This window comes from Melanotaenia boesemani, chromosome 15 (assembly GCF_017639745.1).
Source record: "Melanotaenia boesemani isolate fMelBoe1 chromosome 15, fMelBoe1.pri, whole genome shotgun sequence".
In the NCBI taxonomy this organism is placed as follows: Eukaryota; Metazoa; Chordata; class Actinopteri; order Atheriniformes; family Melanotaeniidae; genus Melanotaenia; species Melanotaenia boesemani.
In genome coordinates, this window is record NC_055696.1 from 12,007,302 (window position 1) to 12,021,991 (window position 14,690).

Genomic DNA, 14,690 nt, shown 5'->3' on the forward strand with positions numbered 1-14,690 from the left:
GAGATCAACCAAATCAGCCAAGTCCCCCGAGTTAGAGAAGAAGCAAATAGACAGCAGGAAAAGAGTGGATCCATTCATGACTGCCGCTCTGAGCCCGTCTCCATGCTCAATGACAAGACAAGCAGCTTTGAAGTCTATGATGCTCCCTCTTCTTCCAGGGAACCAGTGCAGTTACACAACACCTAGCACTGCTGAAACAAGGACAGGATGAAACAAACAGAACCAGGGGGAAAGAGGGGCTAAAATAAGATGATGAGGAGAGAGCAGGGGGACATCGAGAAACATCATTTCATAATCAACTGTTCTTGTGCATTTTCTTTTTTAAAGATTTGTAAAGGTTACAGTGATGAAAGCATTTAAACATACATAATGTGTCATCTCTTTTTTTTTTTTACATCAACATAGCAGAAGTGAGGTAAGGGGTCAACTCAGCTTACATGCCTAACAATCTAGTCTTCTTCCTTTATGCTGTTTACAGACTTAAACGAGAGATAAGCTCGCTATGAATGCACTTCATATTTATCCATATCCTATATATATATATATATATATATATATATAAAATTAAAGAATATGAACCTCGAGGTGCTTGTACAAAATGTCACTGCCTCCCAAGCCCAGAGGTGTGACCTCTAAAAAAATAAACAAATAAAACTAACATCTCTTCCTGGAAAAGTCTTATGTAACAAAATAATGAATGTTTCTCAGCAACCCTTTCCATGTTCTCACTGCGCCATCTAGTGTAGAATCACCAAACACCTCTTACCCTGCCGCTCCTACGTCTCTTTTATAATTCCTCTGACCCTAAATATAGATCACAATTTAAAAACCCAGCTGCTTTTGGACTGACATTGTGCTATAGGCAGTATTTACACAATGATCATAGCAATCATTAGCTAAAGCAGACAGATGCATACACCACATGGTGGCACTGTTTATTAACTATTTGTATCACAATTCAGCACTCCCTAAAAAGAAGAGTTTAGACCATCTTGTGCTATTAAATGACAAAGCAGAGCAAAGCATCTGACTAGCTAAATACTGGATCGAGGCAGAGTAAGTCAACACTATAGGACCTTACAATGTTCATTTGAAAATACAAAAAACACAGGCATAGACTACTTGTACTTTGTTTTTGTTTTAAGATAAAGGTTTAAAGGAAAGTAAAGGATAAATGCTATTCAAACACCCTCTCACATCACCTTCAAAGCACCTTAGGTTGTCTGGTTCTTGCAAGCAGCTCTTTTCGATCATCAAATGATCACTAACAGTACTTCTCACTCTGTCCATTTATATTAACTATTTTTTTATTTTATCTCCACTGTGGTGTGTCAGGTTTACTTGAGGACTCATCTGCCTACTCCTCGAGTAAAAAACAAGTTTCTGACAAGAAGCCACTAAAAGCCTAGTAGTAATCGTATAACAAACCGTCTGCACATGCAAGTGCATCTACTGCTAGAAAACAATTGATAGTCACAGCCAACAAATCAACTCTGCAAACAACAGATTAACTATCAACGATTAATTACACACAAAAAAAAGCTACTCAAATTTAAGGATTCACTTTTTTCGTTTCAAATGATCAAAACAATAAAAAAAAAATACTTGATATATTTTACAAAAAAATATGCTTTTGTTATTGTGATTTGTTCACTCTTCTTTCTTACATGCATTCTTGCTTCATAAAAACTAAGTTGTGTATCTAATTTAGAGATTTGAGCCATTATAAATGGTTAAAAAAAACAACTGTAATCCAAACACTATAATTTTGTACTTTAGTTTTGGATTTGGTCTGTTCAAGATGATAGTAAATGGTAAATAGACTTGTACTTATATAGCACTTTTCCAGTCAGCTTGACCACTCAAAGCACTTTACACTACCTATCACCTATTTATAGCACTTACACACACACTCATACCCCGATACGCACACTGGGAGGCAACCTAGGGTTAAGTGTCTTGTCCAAGGACACTTCGACATGTAGTCAAGGAAAGTGATCCACAGTCGATCGACTGACCTTCTGGTTGGAAGACGACTGCTCTTCCTACAGCTGCCCAATGATACTGAATCCTCTGTGAATAAGTGACTTTTATTTAATGTTGACATGTATTAGACCACACTACCAAACAACTAATAAAAAGTACTTAACAATTTTCATCGTATCTTTGTTAAACATATTACTGAGCCCAGATACTTTAACACTGGCTTTTGTGTATTTTCACTAAGAAATTCAGGCAGGTTTCTGTGTCTGAGCCAACAATCTGTTACAAAGCCAAGATAAAAAAAAAAATAAAAAAAAAAGAGAGAGAGAGAGAGAGAGAAAAAAAACTTGAAAACTCCCCCACTAGACTAGTGGTTACACAGAGGACACACTGAGGGCAACACAATCCAGCCCACAGAAAGACCACAATCTGGACCGTCACCCTGTTCTGTCAGAGCGAGCTGGGAGGAGCTGTCCATGGTGCTGAATCCACAGCCACCAGCAGACTTGCTGCTCAGAAACACTAACCTCAGAGAGACCATTGGATAGATAGAAGAATACTGACAAGCAGACTCAGTTAAACAGACAGATGTAAACCAATGTAAACATGTAAACCAGTGAAGTAAGTGAAAAAATTGTAAATTTAAGGAGGAGTAAAATATTATACTGATGGTCCAAATTTTATTATGTGCTGAAGCAGCAACAGACATGATATTTTCCCAGTGCTATGCACTACGTGAACTGTGGGGAAAATGTTATGTTATGTATTCACCTGCTTTCAAACTGGACAAAATATCTTCATTTTCATTTCTAGAATTACAGTATACCATTAGCATGTTAGTTATTTGTAATACATATAATTACAACTTAATCAATAAATGAATAAGCGACTAAAATACTCAAGAATAACGGCTTCAAATACGCAAAAATATGAAGGTCTAAGAAATTAATAATGGATGAGAAACAAGGGAAGTCAAGAAGAGCAAAAAATCAAATAGAGGAAAAAAAGTAATGTATGTATTGTGCCAATTAACTTTAGAGCAAGTCAAACTGACTTTGGTGTATCTGAATTCACCTAAAACCAGCATACAGCAGCCTCTGTTGCATAACAGCTTATGTAACAGCCTCTTCTCTCTAAAGGGAGCTAGCAAACTTTCTAATGAAGCTGTGAACATGTCTTTTTTGTAAAGCTTGACAACATTTTCCTGTCCACCGTGTGTCTGAAGACAACATTTCTAAAGTGAGAATACAAATAAAAAAAAACAGAGATTGTGAATTGGTTTTTTAAAAAAAGAGCCAAAAGGCTAAAACTCAGCACACTGTGACTTCACTTCTTATTTCCAGAGCTTCTCTCGCCCAAGTTTAAAAGGTCTCCAGATTTAGACTTGACTTGCCTTGTAATCTTAATCAGCTGCTTTGTTTCTCACTCTGTCTTGCTTTTATTTAGCTACGTCTGGCTGCAACAACACAAACTCTTCATTCCTTTGTTTTCTTTCTTTATTGATCCCTGTTCATGGATTTCTGTTGCATCACTCAATGCAGCTCCACTTATTGAAATTCATAGATTTATTTCAGTTTAAACAAATAAGTCATGTATAAATCTTAGAAACTAAAACCATTGATGTAATATGTAAACATCTTTATTGTTTCTATGAGACTGAACAATTTTAACATGTAGTTCTCTGGGGATTGATGTTTTTTTATTTTCTGTTGCACTTACATATGAGTGTGCTGAAACAATAATCTATGCATAAATTTCTGAGCATATTTGGGTGAGTTCTGTTTGTTTGTATGTTAGTTTGTGTCAGAACAACAATAGAAATACAAGGAGTTCTAAGTACTACTGGGTCTACTTACATATGACAGCTGCTGATCTTTGAAGAAGATACTGACAAACAAAGATAAAGCAAAGTGCAATTATTCTAACAAATGAAACATAGCCGGGAGTGTTACTTTTAGTATTGATTACAGCTTAGAAAAAAAACATCAATTAAAAAATCTAATCTTTTAACAGAAGATGATTTTTTATTAGTTTTACTAATAAAATCCTTTTACGAAGTTCTACATCAGAGTGGTGCACATTACATAAATATTTCATTTTATGATGGAGAAACTTCTGAGGCACTTTTCTGCAAAGCACATCATGTCTTTACTTGACTGGTTTGCAGAAATATTTTTCCTTTGAGAGATATCACTCCTGCTCGGTATGCAACTAACAGCATCAAGTCAGGACAGATTATTTAAACTGCACACTTGTTTAAGAAAGATTAGAGAGTGTGTGAGCTGGGAAAGGAATAAGTCAGGCAGTGATGGTGTGTATCTGTGATGAAGCTGTTGTGTGACTGAGTTCTCAGCAGTCTGGCAGTACTGGAAATGTCTGACATCGATCCTAATTTGGCAGCAGATCCTCTGACTACAACCAGCCCCCCCAATCTGCTACAGTCACTCCTCACTGGTAGACTGAGACACACACAAGCTGGCTAACTAAATCAGGAAAATACACACATAAAGGCAACATGTCTGAAAAAGACTTGCTCAAAATAACTTGTTTATACAAAAACAGTACTACAGACTAAAGTCTGGATTTTTATTCTGTGGAATCCACAAACTATTTATCATCAGTGTTATTTAGTATATATACACTGCACAGTAGGTAATGCACTATATATTAGTCACTCAGACACACATACTGCACTGAGTAGCAGTGACTCAGCAGATAAGCAAGAGCAGATGGACTTACCCACATTTTTACAATGCAGAACAAAACTGACACCATCAACATAAAATACATCTAATAAAGATTTAAAAGAGCTAAATGCTTTACTGTTGATCATAAAACAATCTCTGTGTGTCTTATTTCTAAGTGATATTGTTGCAGTACCTACTCTATAGTCCCTGCAAAGCTGGATACAGACCAAAGGGAGAATGGGGACAGGGCAGGAACAGAATGAGAAAAAGTAAGACAAACAAAAAGAACAAAAAAAAAAAAAAAAAAAAAAAAAAAGAAAGAAGGTGGTGGAGTGATGTGTAGAGTGGCATACAGGAAGATAAAGAGAAATAACGAGGGAGGAGAGAAAAGACAGAGCCATATGTTGCAGCTCTTGCATTTGATGGTGCATGCAGAGTGAACTAATTAAATAAAAACTAAACAGCCGTAAAATTAATGGAATGCTGCCAGCAAGAAACAGACAGACAGAGTAAGACAAAAGTGACAGGAAGAGGAGGATTGGAAGAGGGGTTAATGGCTGAAAGAGATGTTGAAGGGGAAAAAAAAACATCTTTTGATTGGAAGAAAACTATATGTCAGGATAAAGAATGATGTAGATAAAGATAGGGATGCAGAGAAAGTTGTGGGAGGTGAGAAGATAAAACTGTATACACAGAAAAGAAAGAGGCTGCAGAGAAAGCAGAGAAGGAAAATAAAAGCTGTTTGGCCTTGCCAGCAAGGAGAGGAAAAGGCCAACAATGTGGTCTGAGAAGATAGAGCTGCACTGCAGATTGTGAACAAGTGACTCCTCCTCCTTTCCCACACATCACCACTCATAAATCTGTCATTTAATGAGCAACAATGCTTTGAGTGCCAGCATGAGTGGACAAAACAAGGTAAATAAGGAAAATAACCTGTTTTCATCAGTACCTTAGAGTGAGAGAATAGAGTGTTAGAATTAGCTAATTAGTACTTTGTGCAAAGTACAAGTTAGGGTAATATTGTTTCTTTTAAAGGTATTCAGTCATACACAGAAACATAGTCTGGAGTATTTATGCTCTGGGAACTATGGATGACTGAGCAAAATTTATTGCAGCTCAACATTTAGGAAATTTTAGTTTTGTGAAAACTTGTATATCACAAATTTCAACCAATTTTTCAAATATCAGAAGAAAATAAGTTTCCATGTCTCACTGTTGGTTCATCAAAATAATAACTGGTATTAATCTACAAACCAGAGCTGTACAGGATACAGGTGGAATTAATAAAGTTAATTAAAAACAGCAGGTCGTAAACATAATTACTGTTTTAATGCCGGTACTTCTAAAAAGGAAAGGGTAAATCATTACCAAGACGATAGCTGATATGTTTAATTTGTTTTCTCTCCACATGACAGTTTATGTGCTGGTAATTAAACATAGCTCATAAGTTATTGATCAAACTCAGACTAAAAACCAAAACCATAAAGCTTCTGATAAAAAAAAAGAAGAACTTTTTTCTTGCCAGCATATGCACACATTAGGGCTAGGCGATATGGCCTAAAAATAAAATCTTCGATTTTTTTATAACCAAATCCGATTTCCGATTTTAATTGATTTTTTTTTTCTTTTCTTTTACAAAACATAAATAAACTTATTAAAAACATTTATTTGTTTATATAAATGAAGGCCAGCAAAAACAAAGCATATAATGTCATAGCTTTTCCACCATATAAACGACTTCAAATCTTACGTAGAAATATGCGACACAATGCACCCGCGATCTCTTTCCATCTGGATGCTTATCATACAGGATCCACTGCAGAAATAATTCCCCTGATGAAGGTTGTCCCTTAACTAGGGTTTGTGGGCTAAAGTTGACTTGTGCATCTCATAGAGAGCAGCATTTCTCACTGCAGTTATACGCACAGCTAAATCCCAGGCGTGAGTTACGGATCACTTCACTGAAAATCTGTCAGACAAACATCATTCTGGTGTGGAGGGAGGGCTAAGTCTGCTGCTAACTAACTGTGGAAAAAAATCCCGATTTTCATAAAAATAAATCTCCAGAAATTGAAAATTCAATTTATCGATTTTATCGATTTTATCGATTCATCTCCCAGCCCTAGCATACATGTGCATGAAATTAAGTGAAAACATTTCTTTGGATTTCTATTGAACTTACGCTTGAAAAAAAAAAAAGTTGGCATTGCTTTGTGTAAGCCCCAACCAGGTGAGATATTGTAAATTAAAAACTCTCATTAACAAAACTCTTAACAACAGGATTCAACCAACCTTGGATAAGTGGCATCGCTTCATGCACTGGTTGGCACTTGCCTAGAGGTAATGGTGAGTGATGCATGAGTAGAAATCTACAAGTTTAATAAAAGGTTATTGTGTCACTATCTGTTTCTGAGTATTCATGAGCCTTATAAAACCTCTAGGCAGGCAGCTGGGGTTCAACATGGCATCTGTGTGTAAACAGAGCTTAACTGTATTAATAGGCCAACCATGTCTGTGTCCTAAGCCACTTATAGGTTGTCTATCTTCCTGATCCCAGCCGCCTAACTACACCATCCCACCGTGTTACAGTGTCACATCACAGCAGGATAATCAACAAAAGGCAAACAACTAGATCAAATTATCACATTAACACATGTAAAGATCTTCCTGGAGCAATATGAAGTGGTGGTAAGAGCAAAAAAGAAAAAAGAGGGAATAGATCTCAAGAGAATCAATACAGAAGTGGGGGAACTTGATCTAGTCTCTAACAGAGTCTCGTATTACAGGCAGAAATATGATATCTAAAACCGTCATGGTGGAGTTAGATCTCAATGGGCAGTGTACATGGCATGAAGAGTATCAGATAATCAAGAAGACTTTCTCACAGCCTATTACATCTGATCTTGTTGCATTGATCATTATAAAATGAGAAGTATTCCAACAGTGACGCCACGAATAAATCAACAAAACCATAAAACACATGATTTAAAGCAAAATGTCTTGATGTATGAACTAGCATTTAGTATAAACCTGGATTCAATAGTAGTAGAATAATTTGAGCTATCAATAGCAAAAGTCAATGTATGATTGGCAAAACTTCAAATATAATCTCCATTTTTACCTGTCTGCATTGATTAGGAGTTATCGTAAGTCTGCTTGTGTTAACATAACAGTATTAATCCATACCCCTAACAGCAAGGTACCCCAAAAAGCATTGTATGGTATTATAGTCAAATTGAGTGTGTTACAAAAAAGTATTAGAGTCCCCTGCTCAGTCTCTGTATGTTACATTATTCACTTCAGCACATTTTAGCATCAACAACTTTATCTCAATTGAACTTTCTACAATCCTTCATGAAATAAAGTATATAAGCCCACCCTCTCTATTTCTGGCCTCATTAGGAGGGTTAATGAAAGTAAGCAGCCCAGGCTCCTCTGTAGCTCTGGCGGGACTCAACGTTGCTGGCAGTGAGGCCCAGAAACCTACTTCTGCCATCGGCTCAATGACTGATACAGCTCAGCTGACAGAAGCAGCCAACACACACAAAAACACATATGCACACATGGATGCACCTGCACACAGACGCAGGCTTTACTTAACCTTTGAGGCAACCTCATCCTTATACACACAACTACTTTTTGTTTCTCCTGACATTCAGTAATGTATATTCAAGTGTCACTTAAACAGCCATAACTCCCGCCTGCACATATCCATATAAACCTTAAGATTATTCTTTAATATCTATGGGAATATATACTGGTTGTTATACTGTCTCAAATCTCAATGTACTGAGGTTTATTAAGCATGTAATGCTCAAAATGACATTGCTTAGCCACATTTCATAGGGGGTTTAAATTTCCTACAAGCTTAACTAGTGTGTGGTAAACCTTTGACCTATTCAGAAACACAAGACTCCTCGGGTCTTGTGTAGGATTTTCTCTAATGGATTAAAGATAAAAACATCCAATGCAATTATATTCTGGAGCAACTTCCTGTTTCTTCATCCATTATTTTCCATCTTGCATTAAAATCCTTTCTGTTCCATTAATAATGGCAAAGTGACAAACACAAATCCACCACAAACACTGACCAGAGCCCGTACACAAGATCAGACCTAAAAATGAGAAGCTGGTTCAGCTTACAGCACAACCCAGCTAATTTGGCAGTGAGCATGTTACCATGCCTACAGGCCCAATCAATACTGTGTCTAAAAATAGCATACCCATAACAGTCTTACATCCAATCACACAGGGATGAACATGGCAAGAGCAACATTTTTTATTTATACTTCAAGAAAACTGTAACTAGTGGCAACCACAGAGTTAGTTGGCATTATGCAAAAGTATTAATTTAATCCTTAACAGCAGGTTTCTTAACAAAAGCATGATATTGGGATTTCATTGGCAGGCACTGGGATCCAAGAGGATCCAAGACTTCCTGCTAATTTAACAAGAGGACCATTAAATAAGCAGATGAGCATGAAAAGCAACATGATGGATCTTTAGAACTGACATAAATGATTACTAAAATGGACATTAAGCATCAAGAGTCCCAGGAGCAAAGAGCATTTTATAAGCATGACTCACAAATTGGTCATTTAGGACATAAGCCCAGTTCAGGAAATGATTTTTTTTTTTTTTTTTTTTTTTTTTTACCGTGCAGAATGGCAGGATGACCTTCAAGTCCAGCACAATCTGATTAAAAAACTAAACATTAATGGTGTCGTTCTGATGCTGTTGCCAGGGGAAGAGTGGAGGTGTGTCTCTATATTCAATAACTTGGATGTACATGACCGAGAGAAAGAGTCAGAGAGAGGGCAGCCAACAGGAAAAATGAAACACTGATGTTAAGAGATGACATGGCAGAAGTGACGTGAAGGCAAGCAGGAGGAGGCCACAGAGTTAAAGGATGTCACAAGTACAAGATCAAACCATGACACGCTGGCACAGACAGCATCTTTCTCCTTTGCTTCGACACACATACTTTGTTCTATGACTAAGAGAAGGCTTGTCTGATATGATTCAGCTGCAGCGCAGACCAGGTTTAGTGCCATTTCCATACACATGGGAACATTTTCTCATTTTGGCAAAGCAGAGAAGACAGTGTACATTGCCTAAGAGAGTAGGAGCTGGATAGGTGGGTGGAATATATAGTGGGACGTGACGCTGATTTATTTTTGTCTTAGTAGGCAGCTCCGATACACACTGTTGCAGTGTAGGTGAGACTCCATTCATAGATTTCTTTCTACTTTACCTTTGCTTGACCTATTTCAGTCCCTGTATCACACTTTCCGCAGTTCTTGCTATGAATGGTAACAAAATATTTCTTATTCATAAAAAGGCTCAGGAAAGAAAAATTAAGATTAATTTGTTACATGTTTAGTCTTTGTGAGACTTTAATTCCCCTCTTCAATTAAAAAATAGACCAACATCTTCATAAAATACTTTGGTACGTGATGTAATGAGACCCTTTATAATGGATTTCCTTTACTTTGCCACCCATCTGTTTATTATAACAAATCAGTGCTATATAATTAGTAAAATGAGGAAATAATGATTTTAAAAGATGCAAAGATTCCTCACCAGTTTTCCCTCCAACGTGTAGATCTTCTTAACAATCCCAGAGTCGAGTTTGATGGCATCAGTGATGTCAGTAAGGACCTGTTCATAGGAATGAGCTGTTTTCTTGTTCAGCAGGATCCTCACAGCTTTGCGAGGTTTAACTCCACTCCGCACTACTGTCACAAGCTTTGGACGGATAAAGTCCTTGCTTTCGCGGGACTCTGGGATGCCAGCCTTGGAGCTGCTCAAGGAAACAGGGCCACGAGACAAAGATGAGGCCTTGACGTTCACCGACCAGTTAGGATTTACGTTCTTTGTGTAATCCAGCTTTTTGTAGGCCTCAGTGGAGCTGCACACATAGCTGTCACCTGTTGGTTATAGAGGAGGATGGGAAATCAAAGGTGGCGCAACTCACAAACATTTAGAAACAAAAAAGTAATGAAAATCTTTACAGGTGGAGTGGGTTTTGTTGAGCAATTATATTGGCAAATGTAAGCAAATAAAACAAAAGAAAGGAAAAGAAGGAAGCTCTTCCCAGGTCCCTTCTCATGATGTAACAATACTTACATGAAGCTGTAAGAGTGTAAAACAGATCAAGAGAGAGCTAATCTGAGCTAAAACAAAGGACACGTCTGTTTGACCATATGGTCATCAAATGAGTGATATAATCTTCACCAACAGTGCTTTACGCCTTATCCACAGCCTACAACAGGAAAGGCAACAGGGGTATATCGCATAACATGGCAGCTCTCATGTCAGGAAGTGTTTATTCTTTAAGAGAGGAAGAGAGGTACCACTCTTTGAGCCTTTCAGCACATCTACCCTGTGACAATAACAATTCAGATCTGCAAATGAAAGCATGCATGAATAAACATTTTGTTGCAGCCTGAAGGTGTGCTGGTCACACTCACCTTCTACCAGCTGATCAATATTGGTGATCTTCTTTAAGCCATCCAGGGTGTAGATGGTCCGGACACCCTGGGGTAAGTTGACATTGTCGGACAGAGAACGGGTCAAGTCCGCCAGCAGGGCGTCAAAGGTCCGGAATCTGTCTGTGGAAATGGCGTATACGATCCCATTGAAGTACCGGTCGCCGTTACGGTAGAAACGAACCTTCTTGGCTCTTTTCTCAGCACTCAGAGTCTTCAGGGTCCGGGTCCGATACAGACTGCAGTGAGCGCTGTGCGTGGGGCTCGGCACCCCGTTAATCTTGGCGCCGGACCGGCCGTGCCTCTGACCTTTGTCCCGGTCGTCAAAATGCTCCATCTCCATTTCGCTACCGAGGCTCACGAGTACGGCTGTACTGTCTGGGAGACAAAGAAGGGGAGGAGGGGGAAGGCTGCAGTGAAAAGTTTTCACTGGCGGAGAAGTGGCTAAACAAAACCAAAAGGTACAGGAGAGGAAGAAACCAACCCAGGAGAGGCTGATAAAGTAGCCAGCCGGTGTCTGTCGCTGCTGCGTTATCTCAAAATAACTCCCTAATGACAGATTAAGTGCTCTTAAGCCAAGCGGTGGACAGAATGCTTCATGACGTCCCACGCTGAGTTGTAAGCTCAGATGGGTGGACAGCGACAGTCACGAATCGAATATAACCTATTCATTTTTATCTACAAAACACTTAGAAGATGCAGCCAGCTATGATCACATCATGCCAATGCTATAGGAATCCTTAACAATGTTGTCAAATGGAATATATTTACTTAATAGCCGTTTGAGTAAGCTAAACTTCAGCACATATGGCCTTAAAGTGAGTTTTGATTATAAAAATCAATATTAATAACGACTCTATGATCTGAGCCAACAGGGATCACATTATAACAAGCTTACCAACGCGAGCAATTAACGCCTCTGTGACGGTCACCTCCAGCCTGACTGATGTATCCTCTCCCAGCAGATGTGAAAAAGCTGTTCAGTGAGCTTGTCGCAGTTTGGATTGTGATATTGATGTGTCCTGGCTGCAGTGAGCTCCCCACCACTCCGTGCGTCCCTTTGTTGTCAGGTTTACGCTCCACCACCAAACACCCGTGTGTGCGTGAGTGAGTGTGATCGCGTGTGCGCAGTGATGAAGAGGCACAGGCTGGACTGGAAATTGACTGGATAGCAGCTGCTTACCCTCCCATTCTCTTTTGCAGCCACCCCCCTTTCTCCTCATCCTCCTTCACCTCCTCCACACGTCACTCCGTCGTGATTTTCATTCAGCGCCCCCACCCCTCATTAGGATGCAGACCCACGCTTCACACTCGTGCTGGTGATGCTGCTAGTCACCTCCCAGCCCCGGGGACACGCGTCAGTTGGGGGAAGCCACATCAATTTAGTCTTCAACGAGAAGCCAGTTTTGTTTTTAATAGTCTTTTCTTGTATAGGAAAAAAAGAATCAGATTGATCACATGATTTTTAAATAGCTTTTTATTTCATATCTTGGCTATATCTTTTGCGACTGTTCTTTTAAATAATAACCATAAATAAACAGTGTGGCGTAATCTTTAAGATAAAACATTATCCCACAAGCCACAACAATTCTTAGAAGTTATGTAATATTACAGTTTAATGCAAATGTCATGCAGTATCTATTTATTTTCAATCTTTACTGTTTATCGTTTTCCCCCTAATGGCTCAGTTGGGAATATCCAACATGTCTAAATGTTTTTAAAAACTGGATTACATATGATTTCACAAAGCAGCATTGAAACCTAAGAGATGGAGAGCATATGTCTGCCTCATATCTTGTTTCTTCCAGTATGCTTTAAAATTTGTTGACATGAATGGCAGGAAATGGTTTTTCTGAAGAGGAAGATTTAGAGCAAAATGACCTACATAGAGGCCTCCAGAGACCACCCAATTCATCACATCACCACTCCCTGATGGACCAAACAGTTTACTTCATGTGTGACTTCAACTTTAATTATTTGTGTAAAATCTCTTACTTTGTATTTTTTTACACATTTCACCATACAGTTCAAGTCATATTCTGCAAAATCTGATCACTTATTTACTTGTGCGAATATGAGCATGTATGCATCAGATTGTAAGACAGTGACAAGATTTTTTACCCCCACACAGATTCCTCTATTTTGGGACGTACTCACGGGGCTCCAGTGTGCGTCACAAACTGAGGGCTGACGAGGTGTTCCCGTCTAAATTAATCCTGAGGAAAACAGGGCAGAAGTGGGGGAGACTGTCTTAAAGTGAGTGCCAGAAAGATGGAGGACAAGGACAGGACAAGGTAACTGTCCAGATCTGGTTACCACAAGAGTTTGTGAGTCAAAACTAGAAATTTCCATTGTTCTCATTTCATGCATACACAAAATTAATAAAACTGGACGACAGCATCAGTGTTAGTTAAAATAAGTACAACCAGAGAGGTTAAAAAGGAGAATTAAGTATTGTCACTCATTATTCTCAGGTATTTGCTACTGAAAATGTCAAGGATCGGTGGCAATTAAAGCATTTCTATCCATTTAGTTCAACAGTATTGCCAAACAAATGACTAACAAGGTGAAACGTGTGAGGAGCAAATTACTTAGAAATCAATGTAGGAATAATATAGGCTTAGAAATATTACTGAAGTCTTCTGAAATTAGACAAGGCAGTTTCCTGAAAATTAAAAAAAACAAAAATATTTTTATTTTGTTAGTGTGCAATTAAATGTATTAAGGTGTCCTTGCAGGCATAATTTAAATTATTTGTAAATTTAACCATGATGTACCGGTACTTCCTTGTTTAAAAGGTCAGAGATGATCATTTTTAAACCAAACCATTCTCTCTGTACCTTCAGATTGCAACTTTTTGATTCAGGATGTTGTTTAAGACACTAAAATGTAAGTGAAATGACAATGTATGACACATCTTTTCTGCATTTAAAGCACATTCAGATGGATAGGTAGTGTAGTGTTTCCCATCTGGAATAATTTAAAAAAATTACATCTGTCTTAATTACCAGTAATATGAATACACACACAAGGACTGTTGACAGATACAAGCTGCTGCTAGTCATGAATCATTGCCTCTTTATGCTGTAATGTTTTGCAATTCAATTCAACCACAGGATGGAAAAACTCCGTGTGACTCATCTTTCAGCTACACGTTTTTATTTGCTAATAATTTTCTTAAGCGCTACACTACATTAGGTGTAGTCCACATGTGAAAAGATGAATCAGCCTTTTAAAGCAGCAGCATTATGATTTAAAGTGTTTTAAAAGTTATTGCAGTGATTTGTCACTGCATTCCACCTGTCAGCAGGACATAGAGCTGGTTAGTCATTGGCTTTGTGATTTATGGCATGATGAGTTGTGCTAAAAGCAGCTTGTACTTGAAAGACAAAGACAAAAGAGGAGTTAAGCACTGTTGGATGCGCTCACTATGTCATGAGGCAACATGGACTTGCAATCTTTAAATGAAGTCATTAATATTAGACAGCCCGTCGCTTCTGTATATTTTGGATTGAACGCCAAGTTGGCC

At 38.2% G+C, this 14,690-nt stretch overlaps 1 protein-coding gene across 3 annotated transcripts in view; it reads right to left on the minus strand.

Annotated features, from left to right (window-relative positions):
• dclk1a (doublecortin-like kinase 1a) overlaps nt 1–12,330 on the minus strand; it is a 47,906-nt gene extending 35,576 nt beyond the window's left edge. For all 3 annotated transcript variants that reach the window (XM_042008325.1, XM_042008322.1, XM_042008324.1), the window contains exons 1-3: nt 12,060–12,330; nt 11,144–11,539; nt 10,254–10,600 (exon numbers count right to left, since the gene is read on the minus strand). In XM_042008325.1, the coding sequence (XP_041864259.1) occupies nt 10,254–10,600; nt 11,144–11,504 (708 nt within the window). In that variant the 5' untranslated portion in view covers nt 11,505–11,539; nt 12,060–12,330. The remainder of the gene's footprint in view (nt 1–10,253; nt 10,601–11,143; nt 11,540–12,059) is intronic.
• Nucleotides 12,331–14,690: the final 2,360 nt, after the last annotated feature.